This window comes from Dermacentor variabilis, chromosome 7, assembly GCF_050947875.1.
Source record: "Dermacentor variabilis isolate Ectoservices chromosome 7, ASM5094787v1, whole genome shotgun sequence".
NCBI classification, from domain to species: Eukaryota; Metazoa; Arthropoda; class Arachnida; order Ixodida; family Ixodidae; genus Dermacentor; species Dermacentor variabilis.
In genome coordinates, this window is record NC_134574.1 from 56,055,610 (window position 1) to 56,079,268 (window position 23,659).

Below are 23,659 nucleotides of genomic sequence, written 5' to 3' on the forward strand. Positions count from 1 at the left end.
TTCTGTGCGGCTTCTGTCGTTATTACAATGTTCGTCTGAATATGACTCAAGTGATCAAGAGTCATTGAGAATTCGTTAAATAAATATTTTGCATTATTTGGGTGAATGTTATCGAAAATAATTTCAAGAGAGACAGTAGTATAATTTGCTAGATTTATCTCATACAGTTTACCAATGCAGAGTTCAAGTCATATCTTATTTTCTTTCTTTCTCTTTCTTTCTCTCTCTCTCGCTATGACAATGATAAAAACTACATTGTTAATGTATCCTCTATTGTTCATTCTCTACCATTTTCCCACTGCTTATGTCTCCTTCACAAAATTTCAAAATTCAGACTCCAGAAGGTCAAATTTGAAAAACTCAATTCAATATCTTCTGCATACTCTCCTCCTTCTCGTTCTTAAACTTTTGTTTGACATGTTCTATTTAACTTTCATTTTGCAAGCTTTTTACATATATAGTTCTCTCTTTTTTTGTAATTTCGTTTATACTCATATTACGAATTGATTCGTATCCTATTACCTACAGCGGGTTTGTTCCATCTTAGGCGTGTTTATCATTAGGCTCACCTTTACTTGTCTCGCTGCTGGCGCCCCCAGTGCTCCCTACATGCGGACGATAGGACAACGACAAGGAAGAAGAAGCGCGCATGCTTGGAATTCACGCGCTTCGACACGGGAACAGGAGAACGGAACCATGAACCGCACCTCGAAGAACGAAGTTCAACGGTCCCCGAAGTATTTTTCTCAGTCGAACGACCGACGAGTTTCCTTCGCCGATGAGAGCGTCGCGACCAGCACCGACGAAACCACCCGAAGCAACTCGCAGCCGTTCCCAGTGCGCCTTGCAGCCGTTCCCGGTGGCCTACCGCGGTCCTCGTCGACTGCCCGCCGCACCTCGACGGGAGACGGTTTCAGCCAGCGCACACAGAGCTACGGGCACGACTTCGCGCCCATGGATTCCTCGATGACCGCTCTGCTCGGTCTTCGGCCGACTCCGAGTTCGCTCGCTAGTGGACCAGCGATGCCTCCCAGTGTCTACTCACCGCGAGGCAGGTAAGTATTGCAGCAGCGCCGCCTATCAAGCGGACATAACGAGTCCTTCGCGATTTCCCCGAAGAAGCCATCTTACCATTTTCTGCGCAGTCCTTACTGGGTGCGCCCGCCGTTCGGAGGCAGCTGGTCGGACGCCTTCGAGCAGCCTTCCTCAGAGACGCGACTGTTCAAAGAAGCGCCACCTGCAGATGACCGCGACAGTTCGGCGTTCGCCTGGCTGCGCAGCATCGGCGTCGGCATGATGTTGGCTGCGATGCTGACCGTCGCGCTGACGCTGGCGCTGACCATGGACCTGCAGGACTCGGACATCAGGCCGTGGCCTAGCTCTCCACTAGAGGGCGGGATAGAAAGTATCGGCTCAAGCAGGGTCGCAGTCCCGCTGGGGCCGAGGAATGTGCCGCTAGGAGGAAGAACATCACAGGCGGGCAACGTGACCAGGCATGACCGACGTGCGGTTAGAGTCGAGCGCCGCGACAGGGCCTTGGGAGTGCAGCAACCCCGCCTACCGCAGCCTGATGCCAATAACCGTACGGTGAGTGACAGGAGTTTCTTTATGGAACTGGGCGGTGACATCCCGCTAGTGCAGTATATATATATATATATATATATATATATATATATATATATATATATATATATATATATATATATATATATATATATTATAATACCGAGACCGATCGAGTTGTCCAGCGCTGTTTATTCCACAAAAGGCAACGCCCCCAGCTCACGCGCGAAGAAGTCGAAGAACAGGGACGATGATGATGGCTATGTACAAATGAAAACGACGAAGTACGTTAATAGTGCTTACAATAACTTCCCCCCGTCATGGAAGCGGCCAGCCTGGCCGCAGATTAGAGATTATCTAAACGGGGAGTGAAGGGCTTCATCCGCGAGACGTGAACAATTTCGGCATTCCGGCGGCGCCGGTCAGTGACGGAGTGTACTGGGCGGACGAGATAGTTCACTGCAGATGTTTGCTGCACAACGGTGTATGGGCCAATGTAGCGTGGAAGGAACTTCTCACAGAGGCCTGGGGTGCGGACTGGAGTCCAAAGCAGGACTTGGTCTCCAGGGTGGAAACGTAGGTCACGGCGTTTGTTGTCGCAGTAACGCTTGCGCTGAGCTTGGATAGCTTCTGTGCTTTGCCGGGCGATTTGACGGCAATGTGCAACTCGGGCAGCAAAATCTTCTGGAAGCGACGCGTTGGGCGAAGAAGGTGCGAAAAATAGTTCTCTGTCGAATATGGTGGAAGGAGATCGTCCATACACAAGGAAGAAAGGGCTGTAGCCGGTAGTCCGTTGAATAGCAGTATTATATGCGAATGTCACAAAAGGAAGAATTTTATCCCAGTCAGTGTGGTCAGGACGGATGTACATGGAAATCATGTCAGACAGCGTACGGTGGAAGCGGTCAGTAAGGCCATTGGTTTGCGGATGATAAGTAGAAGTAGATTTGTGGACGGTATTAGTGGCTCGAAGAACTTCCTCGAGAACTTGTGAAATGAACGCCTTGCCACGGTCACTGAGAAGAACGCGAGGAGCCCCATGGCGCAAGACGATGGCGCGCAAGAAAAAGTCGGCGACCTCAGAAGCGGTGCCGGATCGCAGAGGGGCAGTCTCGGCATATCTTGTTAAATGGTCGACCGAAGTGACAATCCAACGGTGACCGGAGGGTGTCAACGGCAAGGGACCATATAAATCAATGCCAACAAATTCAAAAGGTGCCTCCGGGCAAGGGAGAGGTTGTAGTAAACCGGCAGGAGGGGATGTCGAGCGTTTGCGGTGCTGACATGACGCACAAGAGGTAATGTATTTGGCCACCGTTGAGGATAGGCCAGGCCAGAAGCAGCGGGTCTTTATGCGGTCGTAAGTCTTGTGGAAGCCTAAGTGGCCAGCCGATACATCGTCGTGAAGTGCCTCTAATACCCGCAAACGAAGGCAGCGAGGTAGAACTGGGACCCACCGGTGACCTGTTGGGTGGTAAACGTAGCGGTGTAGCACGCCACCTTGAAGGCGGAATTGTCGAAGTTGGCGTCGCAAGCGGCTGTTCGGTGATTACGCGAACCCACTAAGGCGATCCATGAGAGCTCGACAGTAGGAGTCGGCCCGCTGAAGCGAGACGAAATCAGAGCGTGATGAAAGCGTTACTTGGTCCAGGGGCGTTATCGAGAGTTGGTGAGAGGCAGGCGTAGCATCGGAACGACGTGGTTGGGAAGACGACTGCGCGTTACCTGGAGAGAGTGAGAGTGGGCAGCGAGACAATGCGTCTGCATCATGATGGTGTTTTCCAGACTTGTATGTTATAGTGAAGTCATATTCCTGCAAGCGGAGTATCCAGCGTCCTAAGCGTCCTGACATGTTTTTCATTGATGACAGCCAACACAGAGCATGATGGTCGGTGACGATGGTGAAGTGGCGGCCGTAAAGGTACGGGCGAAATTTCTGAATCGACCAAACGATAGCCAGGCATTCTTGCTCTGTTATGGTGTAGTTCCGCTCAGCTGGAGAAAGTGTTCGGCTGGCATATGCTATGACTTGCTCTTTAGATGCTGTATTACGTTGCAGAAGTACTGCGCCAATACCTTGTGCGCTTGCGTCAGTATGGAGTATGGTGGGGGCACGATCATCGAAGTGGCGAAGCACTGGTCCGGAAGTAAGATGCCGCTTAAGAGCTTGAAAAGCCGACTCGCAGTCGCTAGTCCACGTGAAAGAGGCACCGGTAACCAGTAGCTTGTGTAGAGGAGCTGCTATTGCGGCGAAGTTGCGTACAAACCTACGGAAATATGACGCCAAGCCGAGGAAACTACGTAGATCTTTCTGTTGCTGGGGGCGAGGAAACTGAAGAACGGCACTAATCTTTTCGGGGTCAGGCTGGATGCCATCTTTTGAGACGACGTGACCCAATACTTTTATTGTTTTGCTTGCAAATTTACATTTTTTTGTATTGATCTGGAGACCAGCATTCGCAAGGCAGTTGAGAACTTCGTCTAATCGATGAAGATGTTGGCTGAAGTCAGACGAAAAGATGACAATATCGTCCAGATAACACAAGCATGTCTTCCATTTTAGACCACGAAGTACGTTGTCTATCATGCGCTCAAATGTGGCAGGAGCATTACAAAGGCCAAAAGGCATCACGTTAAATTCATAAAGGCCATCCGGTGTAGCGAATGCGGTCTTTTCTTTGTCAGTCTCGTTCATCGGAATTTGCCAGTATCCTGATCGAAGATCAAGGCTGGAGAAATACTCCGCCCCTTGTAGCGTGTCCAAAGCGTCGTCAATTCGAGGTATTGGATATACGTCCTTGCCTGTGATCTTATTGAGCGCTCGATAATCCACGCAAAAGCGAACTGAGCCATCTTTTTTCTTTACCAGGACCACGGGAGACGCCCATGGGCTAGATGAAGGTCGTATGATCTTCCGCGCAAGCATGTCAGCGACCTGTTGCTCAATGACCTTTCGTTCGGACGGCGATACACGATAGGGGCGTCGTCGTATTATAGCGGAACCATCGGTTTCGATGCGGTGTGTAGCCGCAGGAGTTTGGCTCAACACAGGGGAACAGCTATCGAAACAGGCCTTGTGTTTTTCCAAGACCACCATTAAGGCTTCGGATTGCGCGGCTGTTAGGTCAGAACCAAGAACGGCTGGAGGAGGGAAAGAATCATCCAAACCTGAGGTTGGTGCTGGCGATGAAGAAGGGAAAAGCGTGACTAGAGAGATAGGTTGAGTGTCGGCGAGGGTTCCCACAGTCATCCCTTTGGGCAGCATCACAGGATCTGGGGTCGTGTTGCAAGCAGACAGAAGGGCGCGGCCGCGTGAAAACCGGACGAGACAGGTGGCAATGAGAATTCCGCGAGAAGTACAGCGGGAAGAAGGGGCGACTAGGGCGTCTCCGTCGGCGATCTGACTGGATGTCACGGCTACAACGTCTTCGTGACCAGGACGCAGGACGTAGTCTGCAGCGATGGCCAAGTTCACGCATGAAAGTGAAGAGTCCGCAACAGGTTCAAGCTCTGTATCCGTGATGTGGACAACTTCCTCTCTACATGAAATGACGGCTGAAGCAGAATGTAGGAAGTCCCAACCAAGTATAAGTTCATGGATACACGTTGGAAGGATGATAAACTCGATGTGGTGGCGTATGCCGTCGATGAGAACACGAGCAGTACACTGTCCGTCAGGGTGAATGAATGCATTATTAGCACCACGCAAAATAGGTCCAAGATAAGGCGTTTTTACTTTACGGAGCCGGGAACACAGATCACTCCGAAGAACAGAAACGGCGGCACCGGTATCGATGAGAGCTGACGCGGGAACACCTTCGACAGTCACAGAAAGCATGTTGGCCGGGCGAACAGGAGGAATTTTTGAAGACCGATAAGAAGCAGTTTCCCCTCCAAAAACTGCAACAGTTAGTTTTCCGAGAGCTGGTCGACAAAATGGGAAGTGGGACGAAGCGGTGATGTAGAGCGCCGGTAAGGGGATGGAGAACGACGTCTGGCCGAACGGGAACTATGAGGCAGATTGGGAGCAGCTGGTGGAGACGGAGAACGCTGTTGAGGGAACGAGTGCGGTCCGGGATAGTAGTCGTCTGATCGGCGAGTGCGGTCTCTTTCGTGCTCAGCATAGCCTCGCCTTTCATCCTGCTGGCGCCGGCGGCAGAAGCGAGATATATGGCCGCGTATGCCACAGTAAAAACAAACCGGACGAGGTGGACGCCACTGAGGGTACGATGGCGCAGCAAGTGCTCTGGTTCCCATCGAAGCTAAATGGTCATAGGAAACGCCAGTAGGCACGGAAGTCACGGTAGGGGTGGGTATCGAAACAACATCCTCGTAGGTAGGTGTGGAGCGCGCTACCGGAGCAAGATGCGTCGTGGGTGTAGTCATCGCTGTCAACTCCTGCTTTACGACCTCGCGCAAGTCGAAGGTGGCGGTTGTTGCGCAGGCAGCAGGGGGACGCTTTAGGTCTTGTAGTTGAAGCTCCTCGCGGATGATGGTGCGGATAAGAGCACGTAAATCTGGAGAATGAGGAACCTGAGGATCGCTGCTCTCATGTGGAAGACGAATAGACTGCAGCTCGTCGAGGCGTTGACACGTTGAAGTGATGTCTTGGACAGAAGCCGGATTTTGAACGATTAAGGCGTTGAACGCGACAGGCCCAATGCCTTTTAAGATGTGGCGAACGCGTTCGGCTTCCGTCATGCTAGGATTCGCACGGCGGCACAGAGCCAAGACATCCTCTATGTATGAGGTGTAAGACTCTTGGGGAAGTTGGCGGCGCGTTCCCAGCTTCTGTTTGGCGACTTCTGCACGGCCAGACGAGGAAGCGAAGATTTGCCGCAGCTTCGAGGTAAACGTGGACCAATCCGCGATGTCGGATTCGTGGTTGAAATACCACGTCTTTGCAACACCGGTCAAGTAGAAGGCGACGTGCCGCAATTTCTGGGTGTCGTTCCACTTGTTGCAAGAACTCACGCGGTCGTAGTGGTCGATCCAATCGTCTACGTCATCACCGCGGAGTCCCGCAAAGACAGGGGGATCGCGCTGAGGGCTCGTCACAGTCCAAGAGGGCGCCGCAGGTGGGGTCGTCTGTGTGGTAGGGTTGGAGGCGCCGGAAGGGCCGGGGTTGGAAGTGTCCATTGTTGTAGGGGTAGCTGGGTGCAGGCGGCGACCGGAACGGAGCTCCAGGGAGGACGGGAACGCGAGAGGACGTCGGGATCTTGACGTACCTCCACCACTTTATAATACCGAGACCGATCGAGTTGTCCAGCGCTGTTTATTCCACAAAAGGCAACGCCCCCAGCTCACGCGCGAAGAAGTCGAAGAACAGGGACGATGATGATGGCTATGTACAAATGAAAACGACGAAGTACGTTAATAGTGCTTACAATATATATATATATATATTATAAAGGAGATATATTGGGGTTCGTAGCGACTGCCGGTCCTAGGATGCACCGAGCAGTTTTCGAGCTCGAGCCGCTCCTGCGCGCTTGATGCTGCCGATGCTGCTGACTCTGTGCGCACGTACGTCATCTTCGTTACAATGGCCCCGCGCAAATAAAGGAGCCATCCTGGCGACTTAGTTTTCCGGAAGGGCGGTAGAAGGGTGATACGGCTTCAACGGCTGAACGTGAACGACTTCGCGGTTACGACGTCGCATGTCCGACGGCGGCGTTAGCGGCTCAACCAGGTAATTGACGGGTGACGTTCTCTCGAGAACGCGGTATGGCCCGTCGTACTTCGGAAGGAGTTTTGAAGTGAGCCCAGGCGTGCGTTGTGGCACTAACAACCAAACGAGAGCGCCCGGGAGAAAAGTGGCAGTCGAGTTCTGGGCATCATGAACAGCTTTTTGACGGTTCTGGTCGTCCGAGGTGAATCGGTGGGCCAGCTAGCGACATTCCTCGGCGTGTCTGGTGGCTTCCGAGATCTGCCGGCATTCAGATGGGTCCGGCCGGTAGGGCAGAATGGTGTCATTTGTGTGCGAAGGATGACGGCCGTAAAGAAGGTAAAAGGATGAGAATCCAGTAGTGACCTGAGTCGCGGTGTTGTAGGCGTAGGTGACAAACGGAGGAACTAGGTCCCAATTAGAGTGATCAGGTGAGACATACATGGCGAGCATGTCACCAAGAGTTCGATTAAAGCGTTCCGTGGTACCGTTGGTCTGTGGGTGATAAGCAGTGCATTTACGATGAACAATGGCGCATTCAGCAAGCAGTCGTTCGATGACTTCAGATAAGAAGGCGCGGCCTCTGTCGCTTAAACGTTCACGTGAACCTCCATGACGAAGGAGAAAACGACGAAGTATGAAATTGGCGACCTCCTGCGCTGTAGCATTTGGTAGAGCAGCAGTCTCCACATAACGGGTTAAGTGGTCTACCGCAACGATTATCCACCTGTTGCCGGCAGGAGTCAACGGAAGTGGCCCGTAGAGATCTATGCCCACGCGATCAAAGGGTTGGGATGGCCATTGTAAAGGCTGGAGTTCACCGGCAGAGTTGGGCGGTGGCGCTTTGCGGCATTGGCACTCATGACAAGAGCGGACGAACTTTCGAACGAAATTGTACATTCCGCGCCAGTAATAGCGGTGTTGAAGTCTTTCGTAGGTCTTGAAGACTCCCGCGTGGCCACACTGAGGGTCGACATGGAACGAGGAGCAGAGCTCTGATCGCAAGATTCTCGGAATGACGAGTAACCAGGTGTGTCCCTCTGGGGCATAGTTGCGTCGATATAGTAGCTGGTCGTGAATCGCAAAGTGAGGAACTTGGCGCCGAAGCGTACGTGACGCCGGAACTTTCGACGTATCCGAGAGAAGGTCTAGCAGAGATGCAGTCCAGGAATCATTACGCTGTGCAGTAGCGATAGTGTCAACGTCCAGAGGACAATGTACACTCGCAGGCGGAGTCGTCACTGGCCTTCGGGGGAAGCGGCGATCGGGATAGCGCGTCAGCATCGGAGTGCGTTCGCCCTGAACGGGAAACCACGCGGATGTCATATTCTTGAATTCGCAATGCCTAGTGGGCAAGGCGGCCCGATGGATCTTTGAGCGTCGACAGCCAACATAGTGTGTGGTGGTCGGTCTCTACGTCAAGTAATCGGCCGTATAAATATGGGCGAAACTTGCCAAGCGCCCACACAATGGCCAAACACTCCTTTTCTGTAACGCTGTAATTCGTCTCAGCCTTGGTTAACGTATGACTCGCGCATGCGACGAAGTATTCTGTGTGGCCAGGTTGACGCTGTGCCAACACAATGCCAAGGCCTACACCGCTTGCATCGGTATGGATTTCGGTTGGCGCTTGAGGGTCAAAATGGCGAAAAATGGGTGGTGTCGCGAGAAGGCGGCGCAAGGCGTCGCCACACGCTGGAGACCATGATGAGAGATCTCTAGCGCCGCTAAGGAGCTGCGTGAGAGGCGATATAATTGACGCAAAATTTCGAACGAATCACCGGAAGTAAGAGCAGAGGCCGATAAAACTGCGTAGCTCTTTCATAGTGGTAGGTTTTGGGAACACAGTAACAGCACGTAGTTTCTCGGGATCCGGGCGAATGCCCTCCTTTGACACGACATGGCCTAAAATTGTGAGCTGACGAACAGCAAATCGACACTTCTTCAGGTTAAGTTGCAACCCGGCGTTGGTCAAGCAAGTTAGTACGTGCTGGAGGCGGAGCAGGTGCGTTGCAAAATCAGGGGCGAACACCACAATGTCGTCAAGATAGAAAAGACAGATTTTCCATTTGAGGCCACGCAGAACATTATCCATCATTCTTTCGAACGTAGCAGGTGTGTTGCAAAGTCCGAAAGCATGACGGTGAATTCATACAAGCACTCTGGTGTAACAAAGGCAGTTTTTGGGCGATCGGCCTCTGCCATCGGAACCTGCCAATAGCCTGACCACAAATCCAGCGAAGAACTCGGCTCCCTGCAGACAGTCCAGAGCATCATCGATGCGTGGTAATAGGTAGACGTCCTTCCGCGAGACCTCGTTCAACCGTCGAAAATCAACACAGAAGCGGATGGAACAGTCTTTTTTTTGTGACGAGGACCACGGGAGAGGTCCATGGGTTTTGGGAAGGTTGAATGACGCCTCGACGGAGCATGTCATCGACCTGGTCTGCAATGACGCGACTTTCCGTAACGGATACGCGATATGGTCTTTGTCGCAGCGGTGAGTGAGAGCCAGTGTCGATGTAATGCTCGACTGTCGATGCACGGCCAAGAGATGTTTGCGCAACTTTGAAAGAACGGCGGAACTGCTGAAGGACTGCGACAAGTTGAGATCGCTGCGAGTGCGTCAGATCTTCGGCGATGAATGGGCTGAACACACCAGTCCATGTTGAGTCAGGTACGGAGAGGGCATTAATTCATGGACGGCAGTAGAAGGCACTTCGTCGAGGACGGAGGCAATTCGTGTTGAATCGACCAACTCGACGTAACCAAGGCATTCACGGCGGAGCAGTGATAGCGGCGACGAAAGCTGATTGTAAATGGGCATCGTGCTGACACCGGCGGCAAGGTCAAGAGCTGCAAAGCGCAAAGGAAGCGCTTTTCTGGTAACAAAGTGATGAGAGGGCATGAAGAAGACCGTCCCGTCGGATATGGTACTACAGAAGACTGGTGCGAATGCTGAAGAGCACGGGGGAATACAGGTGTCTTCTTTCACGAGAATTTTAGCGGCAGGATGAGCATCGACGGAGGCCAGGTCACCAAGGTCGAAAAGTTCAATCTCAGCCCGAGCGCAATTGATGATGGCATTGTGGCGTGAGAGGAAATCCCATCCTAGAATAACGGCGTGGGAGCACGATGAAAGAACTATAATTCAATCGTGTACAAAACGTCCTGTATGGTCGCACGGGCAGTACAAGCAGCTGTAGGGCAAATGGGTTGAGCACTCGCCGTTCGAAGCGACAATCCAGACAGAGACGTCGTCACTTTACGAAGCGAACGGCAAAACCTGGCATCCATAACTGAAATAGCGGCACCGGTATCGACGAGGGCGACTGTGGCGACATTTTCGATAAACACATCAATGACATTGGCAGGTAAAGGAGGAGGACTTCGGCATGTCGACACTTGCGCAGTTCTTGCCTCAGGAACAGCGTCGTCTAGTTTCCCTCTTCGTTAGAGACGGGTCGTCGACGCATAGGGGAAAGCGATCGGCGACGTGGAGAGGGTGATCGGAGGCGTTCGAAGCGAGGACGGCGATCAGTCTGGGAGCGAGCTGGCGATGGGTCAAGGGTCCGTAAGACGCATTTGAATCAGGCGGCACATAGGGCGCTCGGCGATCGTCATCGAACGCCTGCGATCGGCGGCGGCAGAACCTTGCGGCATGACCGGGACACCTACATGCGAAGCAGATAGGGCGATTGTCCGGCGTACGCCACGGGTTAGCGATGGCAGTGGTGGTCCAGGGGTTGGGAAAGGGGGGGCGGTGCACAGGCTGCTGGAAGCGACGCAGGGGCACAGTGCGAGGGGCCATTGCAGCAACTGTAGCATACGTGACTGATGTAGTCACGACATCCTGCTGATGAACAGCTGGCAGCGCTTACGCGACCTCTTCATGGATCACGTTACGGAGATGAGACGGTAAAGTGCTAGCAGACTCCTGAGTGACGGACACCAGAGATAGCTGTCGTGCGACTTCTTCGCGGACGAAGTCCTTGATTTGGGTTATCAGGGAGGCTTGTTCTGGGCCGGTGGTCAGGCTGCAGAGTGACGTCGCATTTGGTGTAGGATGTCGCCTTGTCAGAGCTCGCTGCTTACGTAATTCATCATAGCTCTGGTACAAGCTGATGACGTCGTCAACAGTGCGCGGGTTCTTGGCCAGAAGCATCTGGAACGCGTCATCATCGATTCCCTTCATGACGTGCTTGATCTTTCCCGCTTCCGTCATGGCAGCGTTCACGCGCCTGCACAAATCTAGCACGTCTTCTATATAGCTGGTGAATGTCTCACCCGTGTCCTGTGCGCGTGTACGCAAACGCTGCTCGGCTCGGAGTTTCCTGACGGCGTTTCGGTCAAACACTTCCGTAGTCGACGTCTTGAACGCCGACCACGTTCGGATATCCTTCTCATGATTTCTGAACCAGAGACTGGCCACGCCCGCGAGGTAGAATGATACGTAAGCCGGTTTGTCCGAGTCATTCCATTTGTTGTCACCGCTCACCCGTTCGTAGGACGACAGCCACTCTTCAACGTCGTTGTCGTCTGTTCCGCCGAACATAGGAGGCTATAAGCGTACGGTGAGTGACAGGAGTTTCTTTATGGAACTGGGCGCTGACGTCCCGCTAGTGCAATATATATATATATATATATATATATATATATATATATATATATATATATATATATATATATATATATATATATATATATATATTATACCAGCGACTGCATGACTGCGAGGCGCCGACGCCTCGGCGAGCCAACAGGCTTTTGCTAAATCTTCAGTAAACTAGGATTATGAGAAACCTTACTTAGGGTTCGTTGCGTAATTATATGTATTAATTTAACGCATTTGAAGACAATGATTATTTCCGAAGTGTTCTTTACACAAGCGCTCGTTACCTACAACTTGGCGTGGTCAAATTATGGTCACCTTGTTACACCTGCAAAAATTTAGAATAAGGGCCCTCGTGGTAGTACGTGTGATTGACGCCGCAGTGCGATATTTAAATAGTGTTGTTAGGCACTCAGGCACCTAGGTACCAGCTTCTCTCGTACTGACGGTGTCACCAGGGACGCCGTATTTTTCTTGCGACTTTCTTTAACCAGTGCGACTGGCGGTGCTCCTGCGGCTCGACCACCAGACAAGCGTCGAGGCCGTTCTGACGGCTACTTTGTGCCTTAACTCCCAAACTGATGTATTTCGCGGAACTTTCGGGAACTTCAGCAAGATCATCTTGAGGAAAGCCTGCTCTCATAATGCGCTCAACTTGGCCTTTCGCACTATAGGTCAGCTGCTGCTCACACAATACGCTAAGAACCGCGCGTTGCTAGTTTACACCAATGTCTCTCTTCGCTATCTTCAGTTTTTCGGTGTGAGCCTACGATTTAATAAGTGAAACACACGGGCGTTTACTACACCAGCCTAGGACTGAGAAAGAAATTCTGCAATATACAACAGCCCATTCTAAAATTCAATGATCAGCAATTTTATGTCATTCAAACACACAAACACACACGCACACACACACACACACATATTGCGAGAAAAGATAACCACCACAGCAGCGTACACGCAGTACTATAGTACAATGTGTCAGCCCTAATGCTGGAGGCAGCATACGGTATGTGGCATCACAGGAAAGCTGCCTTGATGTTCCTGAAAACAGTTGGATGTCGACCCACTTTGTACTGTTTGCACTATTTAGCGCTTTTCTCACAACTATACCCTCTATGTCGCATGCAGTGATTTTCTCTAGCAGTGCAGTAGGTACATGCAAGTATCAACGGCATGCATGGATCAGCTTACGACAGGACAGTACCAAGAGCGGAATGTTAAGTAACACAAGCGTACGCGAGTATGATGATGGTTATATTGTTGGGAAACAATGGTACCCTTCAAAAGGCGTAAAAAGTTCCAGAGCATGTAAGGGGTGCACTTTTAAAATGGATCTCCTAGTAGGAAGACAGCAGCTCTTGACATCATTTCTAATATTACGTAAGCAGAGCCCTTTTTTTGTTGACTCTCTTTAAAAAAAACTTGAGATGTTGTTTCCTTTCATAAAAATCTCAAGTTTTCCAAGAATCAAGCCGCAGGATCGAGATGTTGGCAAGCAGTGCTTTAGACTACAGCTTCTAAAGATTCGATGCGTTAGGACAGCATTGGTGACGTACACAGAATTGACTTTAAAAAGGCACCAAAGGAGAACCTAAGGTCGAGCTAGAAAGATAAGTTATTTGTCTCGAAGCCTATCATTGTTTACCGTCTCCCAGTGTGCTAGAATATCAATTTCTTGCTTAGAAACTCTCCGCGGAAGATCCCGCCGTGGTTCCTCGCTTTGAACCACCCGAGCCAAGATGACGCAATCTTCAAGTGACCTCCCTTTTTGCCACACACTGTGACTGAGCCAGTGCTGACGTCACGTGAGGGATACCGTAGTCTACAACAGGTGGCGCCACTCCGACTTTCCCTTTTCGTAATTATCTCGTTTACAAAAGCTCAGTCCTGGCTACGAATGACCAATCTTTTTATCACCAAAGCATAATCTTTCAATTTAGCTCGCCTTATTGAACGAGGCCACACAGGAAAAGCTAAAAGTAAGAACTCACCATTAAAGCAATGACTTACGAAAACTATAACCATGGCCTAGGCGCATGGCTACAGATTCCGCACTTCTTGATCACCTATCGGATTGACTGCGAAGCACAAAACAAAAATCAGCGGGAAGAAGTTAGTCTGCTTTCAAACTCAACACTACTTAATACGGTGTTCTTATAATTTATGTCAGCGGGATATTACCGTACACACATTATACTTGCAAGGTCATAATGTAAACATGTTCCTTCTACATTATTAGTCTAAAATGCAGAGGCTCGCAAACGGAAGATTTACCAGGCTTTATCTCGCACTATGTTTAAGTCCCTGTTCACATTCTTGATTATGCATAGATTGTGCATTCTCTCTACCAGGCATTCTTTCATGTATACTGTAATACAATGAATTTTCAAGTGGCTTTAATTCTTTCGTGCGATTCCAGTCTGCATCTTTTCGAAAATACCCGCAAATCGGTGTATGGCCGTCAAGGCCAATTGCCCTTGTGACAGCGTAGTGCGCGGAGGGAGATTCCTTAATGAAAGCGGGTACCAGTTGCGAAATTAAATGAAGTTATCAACGTTAGTCCTAGCTGTAGCTTAAGATAGCCCCTGCAGAAAGCACTATCGACAGTACTACCGGCGAATGGCGCAGTACTGGGGAAGTCGACAGAGAGAAGCTCTTCTTTCCGCATGCCACGTCCTGATCAGCCTGGTAGTCCAGGCTTGGTTGTTGAATTTCTCAGGAGGTAGGGCAGGGTGTGTTTCCTTAAAGCGTGCAGAAGCGAGGCTCTCGCCATTCCCGGCTTCGCGGTGGTTAAGCGACGTCATTGCTGAACGTTTTCTGTTTCCTCCTAAATGACATAACAACAGAAAGTTGCACGCAGCGCTTTCTGCAAGAACACCTTCCTTTCTGTTGTTGTGCGTGTCTCCTGATCCAGCTGCTGTCGCAACGGTGCCGGAGCCACTTCTACAGCTACTGCCACCGCGGCCGCGACGAGGTCTACTACAGCGCCTCCTTGCGCGCCTGTGCCCCGACGGAGGCTGACAGCGTGCAGGTGTGCAACCACGGCGCCAACAGGTTTGCCAGCCTCGAGAGCTGCCTCGCCAGCTGCGTGAACATCGGCGATGGGAGGCCGCAGCGGCACTGCTACGAGTACGCACTCTTCAGCACATGCTCGTGGTGAGTGTTGAGCAGGCGACGAAAGGATAAACCTTTAATTAGCACACTAAAGATTAACGATACGTCAGAGTACACTTGTAGACTATTGTTTCAAATGCATGTCAGGAGGAAATGGAGGTGAGAATTTTTCTGTTTTCCTGTAACGGTTAAACTGCAGCGTCACTGGCTACTTCGCAATTATCAGTGTGTTTTGGGCCGTTGGGATCGTTTTTGAGAGAAGAATTTCTGAGAGCTTGCTGTACCTCATCGCAGACCTAACTTCTTGCACTGCAGCGAAGAATAGAGTGCTCGTGTCACCCAATCAGCAAACATGGGAGGAGGGCTCGCCCATCATGTGATGCTAATGCGTTCGCGAAGCCTCCACTCGGGTGGCACTATTCAGACGGCTGTCAACGGCGGACAATGCACAAGCCCTCTTTCTGGTTCTCTCTCGGGGTTGTCCGACGCGTTGCGTAGCCATCTCGGCAATGTGATTGAGTTGGTGACACGAAGCGTGTGTTTAGCCTTTACTTCCCATTCAGCCCGTAGGTATAGACACGAGAGGGTGGAAATGAAAATGTTTTTGAAATTAACCAAACCGGCGACGGACAACAAACAAAGCGTAAAGGGAGGAAACTTATTTACATAGTATAATGAGTGCCATGGGATTGGCAGTCTGTCCCAAGAGCAAAAGTTTCCATCTACCTACTTCTAATATTGTACACATTGTACCAAATATTTGCACAAAATTTTACGGGCCACGTAATAGTTTCCAAATGTCTTGCTTTTTAGCGTTTAGAAAGTTTGAGGCGTTTTCAATGGCATTTTATATTATTGTGGCCATACGCTAAGCACCATTACCTATATTCAAGGAAACCGACTCACTACGGGGGTGTGCCCATTATGGTGGCTTACCTTTAGTCGATAATGATATCTGCATGAATTCAATGCACGAACATAACTGCCTCCTCCTATAAGTATAACTAAATTGTAATATAAAGCGGTTTTTTGCGTACGGTCTTAATCAGGTGCATTTGCAGCGAAGCTATTAATCACTTTAGATGCGACATTGTCTGGATCTATGCTTTCGATTTCGTTTCTCTCACAGGTGGACCAAGTAACAAGATTGCAACCTTCGACAAAGAAATACTATTGCGTACAAAAAAGGTGATAGTCAACCAGACAAACATAAATTCGACGGCGGGGAATTTTTTACTGCACTGCGAAAGTTAGTGCCCGTCATCACACTCCTCCTATCACCTAATCACCTAATCGCGTTTTCACTTTCTGTAAGGCACGTTACCATTCTAATTGCGGTTCGTCGTGGTGTCTGTATCGTATGAAACTAAAATTCATGTCCACAATCACAAGCTATTCACTATTCCCGACTCCCACTGCATATATTATTACCCAGAAGCTCCGTCGCATAGAAGGAAATTCCTGGGTGACATTAGCAGCACAGCCTGATTAGGCCTGTAAAATACGAACGTCGGCATTCATTTTCAATGTCGACGGCAAGGCACACTCGAGGTGCATAACATGTCACTGCTGATATAATATCGTCCTTCTAGAAGACGACAGAAACGATTCCCAAGAGAGTATATATATTTTGCCTGAGAAAACTTTTGCAAGGTCGAAGCGTTTGCAGACGTTTCACGTTCGCATTTTAATGCGAAAGAAATCATCCTTAGGCGCTTAATAATAAAATTCGTACAATAATGACAATAATGACGCAGTGCACGGCACTACATAGCCAATTGCTATACATAACATCGGTGGATGAACAACAATATGACAGGCAGATATTCAAAAATCGCTCGCAAGCAGCGGCTCTTATTGGCCTTCTAATTCAGGCAGCGAAATGTCATCGTTCGCTCACTGGTTCTGCAGGCAGGACGTAGCTTTCCAGAAACGTGGTGGTTCTGCGACGGCTCCCGCTGCAGCCGGTGGAACTTCCCCCGGGGCGAGTGTCCGCTACCAGATGGGCGGGTGTTCCGCACGCGCCGGGAGTGCGACGCGGCGTGCGCGCGTCGAGAGCGAGGCGACAGCGACGAAGAACGCCGCTGCGACGCTCCCGACGCCGGCACCTGCACGCCTCGCCAGATGAGGCACCCTTATAACTTCGCCGACATGCGGGCTGGCGGCCCGGCTCGCTGCGTCGTCGCGTCGAGCGGCGAACTCGTCGTGCACCGCTGCCTCGTCGGGTCGAACCGATTCGACTCGATGGCGAGCTGCGAACGCGCTTGCAGCGAGTTATGACGGGCTGTAACCACGTGGCCCGAGCTTCGTATACGATGTGTGTGGCATTAAAAGCCGACGCAGATTTGATTCTTGGCTGTATTTTTCGTGCCATTGACTATATCTGATTTCCAGGTGCGGTGTCCTAAAGAAGACAACTAGCTGTCGTACACTAAATTTTGGTTTCATACTTTAGCGGGCATTCGACACGCTTAAATGATATTGCGCGACATAAAAAACGACACGGCGTGAAAGAAGACGACACACCATTCATTCACCATATCATTTAAGCAATGGATTACCAACTTGCCCGGAATGCTGCTCTCATTCGACACGCTAGCGATGTGCTGCCAAGACAAAAATTTCGCTCAGTATTTTAACGCAGCCTACGATGTCGCATACATCGCGAATTCAACTGGAAACGTACGTCATCCGTTTGTTGATGGAACGACCCTACATTCTGCCGTTCTGCACATAGTCGCAGCACTACTTCATTCTGGTAGACTTCCGTTAATTTCACTACGGTTAAAGTAATCTTTCGGTTAATTCGGTCCCGACTTGCGTCGCGGACCGCTACCACGCATTTCAATTGGCACAAACTTTCGTTATTTCGATCCTAAAATTGGTATCGCGACAGGTAAATGGAAGTTGACCAATCAGCATTCACGCGCCTGGCCCCTATGGTGACCACAGTGACGATCGCATTAGTCGCAGCGTCCGTCTTGGTCGAGCTTAGGGGACAGTGCATGGGACACACGCCATCTCCTTTCAAAAACGCCTATTTTCGGCCCGCCCCAGGATCATTTACAAGCAGTAACGGTAGCTCACAACGTGTGATTCTAATAAGCGCCTTTTGTTTTTTAAAGAAATTGGGCGGTAAATTGCGCGCGTGGTGGCAATCGCACATGAAACCGAAACCACGTTCGCGGCGTTTGTACGCATTACCACATAATGCGACTACATTCCGGTGAAGCTTGCCTTAAACATCATGCGCCAAATTGATTTTAGGAAACCGGGCGGCATTCTAAAAAATTGAATTCGCGATAGATTTTAATTTTCGTCGGACGCTTTAATATACATTAGTTGTCTATTTTGGACACAGAAGGTTCGCCTGCGTTTGATTCGGAGGCATCTTCCAGCAAATACTGCCATATGAATCAGCAATGTGTCTTCGCGTTTTCTCTGCCTCGTGTTTAATTCAATCCGCTGTATAATTTCACCAACACCGTCGGTCTCGTAAAGGCTAAGTGAACGGAAGGCGAATGCGACACGGTAGAGTTTGCTGTGTGAACTTTTTTATTACTGTGTTAGACTTGCACTAGCGCACAGAGCCACGCGCTGAATAGAGAAATACAGCGATTGGACTTATCTTATCCGTTGTGCACTCTTGATTAGAGGAAAACCCAAAGTACAGCTTCTCCGTTTACTTTATTGTGACATCAATTCTATGGACACTCCAGGTGTGTTTCGCCCGTCGGTGTCGCCTTGACGTTCTGTATAAAGTCCAATGGCGATAACATGGTCGTTGCGCACCGTATGCTGTATGTGCGAGTAAAAGCATGTGAAGGTGAGCTGACAATGGCGGCTTCATCTGGCGCGTGCAAGGGAGGAAAGCAGGGCGGAAGCACGCCGTCTTCCGTCGCGCGCTAGGCATCGGCGGGAGGAAGGGAGGGGGGGGGGGGGGCGTTCTACTCCGGCGGCCGCTCCTTATGGCGCGGCTGCGCAGGCCCTATTTTGAAAGCGAACTGCGATGAGTACACAGCCTACGTCCGCGGAGGGCTCAAAGCTTCGCGTTCGCTGTGTTCTCAACGCTTAGTTCGCTTTGAACCGAGAGGCAGGGCGAAGGTCAGTTTGCTCGCTGATGCTGCCGCCCTGCCTTTTTGACAGCGTTTTGACAGCGAGTTTCCGCGGTCGTCGATTATGATGTGTTCATGTACACTTGTGTGCGCATGACACCATGCTTGTTAATTTATTTAGTAAGCGAATGTTTGCAAGCTTATACGGCCGATAAAAGTACTACCCTTACTTCGTATAGCTGTCTACTAATTTGTTATCGCAATCGATGCTTCGCTTTTGGGGCGAAACTGCGACCTTTTCAATTCTATAATAAACACAATTGCGATAGGTGTCTCTGGAGAGGTTTATATTCATATGTATGGCCACCTTGACACACCTGTGAAGAAAACTGACCAAATCTCAAGGGAAGGTTGAGTCGCCAGGGTCAAATCGCTCTCCACTCGCCCACTCCCCTTACAAAAATTTTTATAGAAAGTCCATAGACAGTCTATAGACATTTGTCTATGAAGTCTATAGACTGTCTATAGACATTTCTTTAGACTAGTCTATAGACAGTCTATAGACTTATGGCCATACACTTTTTATAGACTAGTCTATAAAAAGTCTGAGTCTATAGACTGTCTATGGATATTTCTTTAGACTAGTCTATAGACAGTCTATATACTTATGGCCATACACTTTTTATAGACTAGTCTATAAAAAGTCTGAATCTATAGACTGTCTATACACAGTCTATAGACAGTCTATAGACTTATGGCCATACTTTTTATAGACTAGTCTATAAAAAGTCTGAGTCTATAGATTGTCTATAGACTGTCTATAGACTTATGGCCATACACTTTTTATAGACTAGTCTATAAGTCTGAGTCTATAGACGGTCTATAGACTTATGGCCATACACTTTTTATAGACTAGTCTATAAAAAGTCTGAGTCTATAGACTGTCTATACACTGCCTATAGACAGTCTAGAGACTTATGGCCATACACTTTTTATAGACTAGTCTATAAGAAGTCTGAGTCTATAGACTGTATATGGACAAGTGTATACGCTTACAGTTCTACTTTTGTAGACTGAAGTCTATAGAATGTCTACAGATGAGATTTGTCCGTAGACATTTTATACACTTCAGTCTACAAAAGTAGAACTATATATACAGTTCTACTTTTGTAGACTGAAGTCTATGGAATGTCTATATACAAATGTATATAGATAGTCTATAGACATTCTATAGACTTCAGTCTACAAAAACAAAACTTTATAGTCCGATACACTTTTTTTCTATGACATTCTGCAGACATTTGTTAACAAATATGAATTTTTTTAAATCTATAAGCACTCTATATACACAGACATCTTATAGACAAGTCTACAAAGAGTGTATAAGGCCATAACTCCATAGCGGCTATCTACAAGTTAGTTTACATTTTTGTTTACATGCGGTAGCAAAACGTTTTAAACGTATTTATGCATGTGCACCTGTTCCTTTTCATCTGCACTTATGGATTACCGTTAGTAGATTAATAATGCTTCTGAACCAGCTGTACTTTCATATATGTTGCATAAACAGAATGAATTTATGTAGTACTGAATCATGCAGTGCGAAAAATAAAACAAATGCACCAGCACTGCATTCACCGTTTTTATTGCTCGATATAATAGATGAATTCCTTAAATTCATGTCGTATGCTATAATGGAAACAGATTAAATATTTACACTACTCCTTGGCAAGCATGGTCGCCAGGCTGGCCTTGACCTTTGTGTCATTAGTCCCAAAGGTGCTGCAGGTGTATGCTGCAAATAAGTAGATGCAGCAATATGAGGCAAAAATAACAAGTGTATATTCTTTGTGTGCTCATTAAGCAGCTTAATATATTTGCTCAAACCATCTAAGTCAATACTTAATGCGGTTTAACTATGACTAATGGCTGCTTGTTAATACAAATCAGCACCTTTATACAATGTTTTATTGCATGGTATGGTGAACAATTAAACAGTCACAACTGCTGCTCGTGCCAGCAACAGTATGTTCCCTTTTATGACAAGTTCATATATGATACATTATTGTACTTATCCCAAATGGTCTCCATATTTATTGCTGAAACGTTACCCAGTTGGGCTGTCTGTACATTTTTTTTGGCTGGTAGTTAAGTATGCCCGTGCAGAGGGATATTTTCAGAAGACGTGACTGGAATATTCACAGTATCATGCCTAAGATTGTAATTTATTTTTCTTAATACACATTTAAATGTCTTTCTCACACTTTTAAATGAATGGGTGATTGGCCATAACTTCAACGGAAGGCAGATGGGCTCATTGTATCGATATGGTCACTTAATTTGTTCCAGATAATGAGGCCTCTTGGGCGTGCTAACAGGTTTCCAAGTTAGGTATACCACATGAGCACCCGAAATACCACACGAGCACTTTGTGTCATGGCACGACAGATATGCACCTCCTAGGAAACAGAACTGATAGTATAGTTCGAATGAATTCTATTACAGTAAATTATTTAAGGTGCTTTGAAAGATGAAAATTTTTTCTAGGCTATCGAGGTTCAGGACGTTTAGTTAACGCAAAAAAAAACACATATTGAGTAAGAAATGCCTTGTCAGTCAGCTTGACTTTTTTTTATTTTTCAATAAATGGAACCAATTTCCTTCAATTTTTATCAGGTGAAACGTTTTAAAAATATATTTAACTCAGAGATTCTCTGGAAACATTGTATGACGTATAACAAGACAGCATACCTATGTGGCCATTTTAAAATTTCCCGATCTTTTTCCAAGCCTTCCCTGGCTGTTTTCATGAAAATTTTCTGGCAATCTATGACGCCTGCAGCTTGAGTGTAATAAAAAAAATATTGTGGTTTAATGCTTGCCAAGTACTGCCAGTCCATAATATTTAGATAAAACGAATAACACGTCAGTCACTTGACATGCAGTATTAGATTCAACTGACTTGAATCCCTTGATTAATAAAGCTGACAAGGGCTTCGGCAAGTTCGTAATTGATGGCCACACGAGTACAGCACGGAAGACACAGAGACACACGTAAAGCAAATGCAACAATGTGAGGAAAAACTATACGATGAGTTATACAATTACTTATTTTTACGGTTCAATAGTAGTTTTCAATATAATTTGCTCTCATCACTTATGCTTCTAGTTAACTTTGTTTATCTCTGACTAAAGACTACATGGCAATATTAATCAGTACCATTAGGATGTTTAGTTATACTACAGTATGATAAGCAGTTAGACAACCGTAATGGTCGCCGGTGCCAGCAACGGTACGTTTCAAGACAGGTTCATGTGACACACAGTGTACTTATAAAAATAAAAGAAATGCGAGAATCCCAAACGATTTCTATAATAATACTTGTTAAAACAAAGATACCCGGCTGGACTGTGCACATTTTTCAGGTGTTAATGCAATATGCCCGTGCCGAACGAACATGCTCAGCATACTGACTGCAGTTTTGAACAATCACGATAAGATTTCCAATTTATTTCCGCTTAGAACAGTCTGCAATGTCTCTTTTCTCATACTTCGAGATGAATACATTTGCCACACTTTCAGTAGAATGCACATGAATGGGGGCGTACTGATCAGGTTACTTATCAACTAAAACATGTTACGATCTCTTAGGTGTGTTGATAAGGGTAGAACAAATGCAATGCCCACTGAATTATTTGAATGATCTGTGCGTTATCTACTTAGAAAAGACCACCAAATTGATAATCTGGCTCTTTTTTCTTTTGTACAGCGCATATTGTATGCAGTCTGTCCAAGACGACGGCACTACATGCAACAGTAATGAAAACCGGAACACTTATTACGCACGACAATGGCTTCTTACCATGCACGATTAGCACAATGCGAATCTGCGCCAGCAGCTGCCTTGTGATTAAGAGCACGTAAACTGCAGAACGCCGAAGCATCGGAAGCCGCTTAACGCTTTTCATATAGCTCGAAAGATAACTTCTGCTGCTAAATTGTTTAAAAAAGAGATAAAAAACAAATCTTCCAACTACCGTCAAACGCAATGCCTTCAGTTTGAAACGTGTAAAGGTGTTGCCGGAGCGACTAATTTATTGTTCTCTAATTTTTTCGGCTAAGTTGCGAAGCTGCAAGTGACTGAGCTTATCGCAGGTTTCATGCTCCAAAAGCGTTTGTGGTTGCATATAAATAGATTGGGTGAATCTAGAGATTTCTACTAGATATTTCTTCAAGTCTCGTGTTTTGCTTGCTGCAACTTCCCAAATTTATTTAGATTGATTGCCAGAAACCTTAAAAATACTGCTACATTTAAACTATGCGAAAACGGCAGCGCACACACTGCTGATGCATGCCCCGCAAACACGGCCTTTCATCCGAGTACGCTAGCAGTTATTCAACTATGCCTGTCTGTTTGAAAATTCTTGATGCTAACACAATTTCGAGATATGTACGTAAAGCGTGTCACGAGAATTTCACCACACATACGGTGCAGCATTCATCGCGGCCGGATCAAGCGCCACTAAATGAGATCTACCACACTGGCTGCCCAACACACACAATCCGCTTAGTGGTAGCTCAGTATCAAGTTAAAACATGGTGTACTTCCTTTTTTACGCACCTAAGCTATAATGATAAAATCA

At 48.0% G+C, this 23,659-nt stretch overlaps 1 protein-coding gene across 1 annotated transcript; it reads left to right on the forward strand.

Annotated features, from left to right (window-relative positions):
* The first annotated feature begins 696 nt into the window (after window positions 1-696).
* On the forward strand, window positions 697-16,943 carry LOC142588646 (uncharacterized). Its single transcript, XM_075700472.1, has 5 exons — window positions 697-1,055; window positions 1,146-1,587; window positions 14,761-15,002; window positions 16,090-16,148; window positions 16,872-16,943. Exons 1-4 carry the CDS (start codon window positions 697-699, stop codon window positions 16,100-16,102), a joined length of 1,056 nt encoding a protein of 351 aa, XP_075556587.1. The 3' UTR covers window positions 16,103-16,148; window positions 16,872-16,943.
* Window positions 16,944-23,659: the final 6,716 nt, after the last annotated feature.

What these genes read in the sequence shown, in the direction of transcription:
- LOC142588646 (XM_075700472.1), top strand. Translation starts at nt 697, where the DNA reads ATGAACCGCACCTCGAAGAACGAAGTTCAACGGTCCCCGAAGTATTTT. An exon ending in GTCTACTCACCGCGAGGCAG is followed by an intron (nt 1,056 to 1,145) that starts GTAAGTATTGCA and finishes TTTTCTGCGCAG; the next exon opens with TCCTTACTGGGTGCGCCCGC. An exon ending in CTGATGCCAATAACCGTACG is followed by an intron (nt 1,588 to 14,760) that starts GTGAGTGACAGG and finishes CTCCTGATCCAG; the next exon opens with CTGCTGTCGCAACGGTGCCG.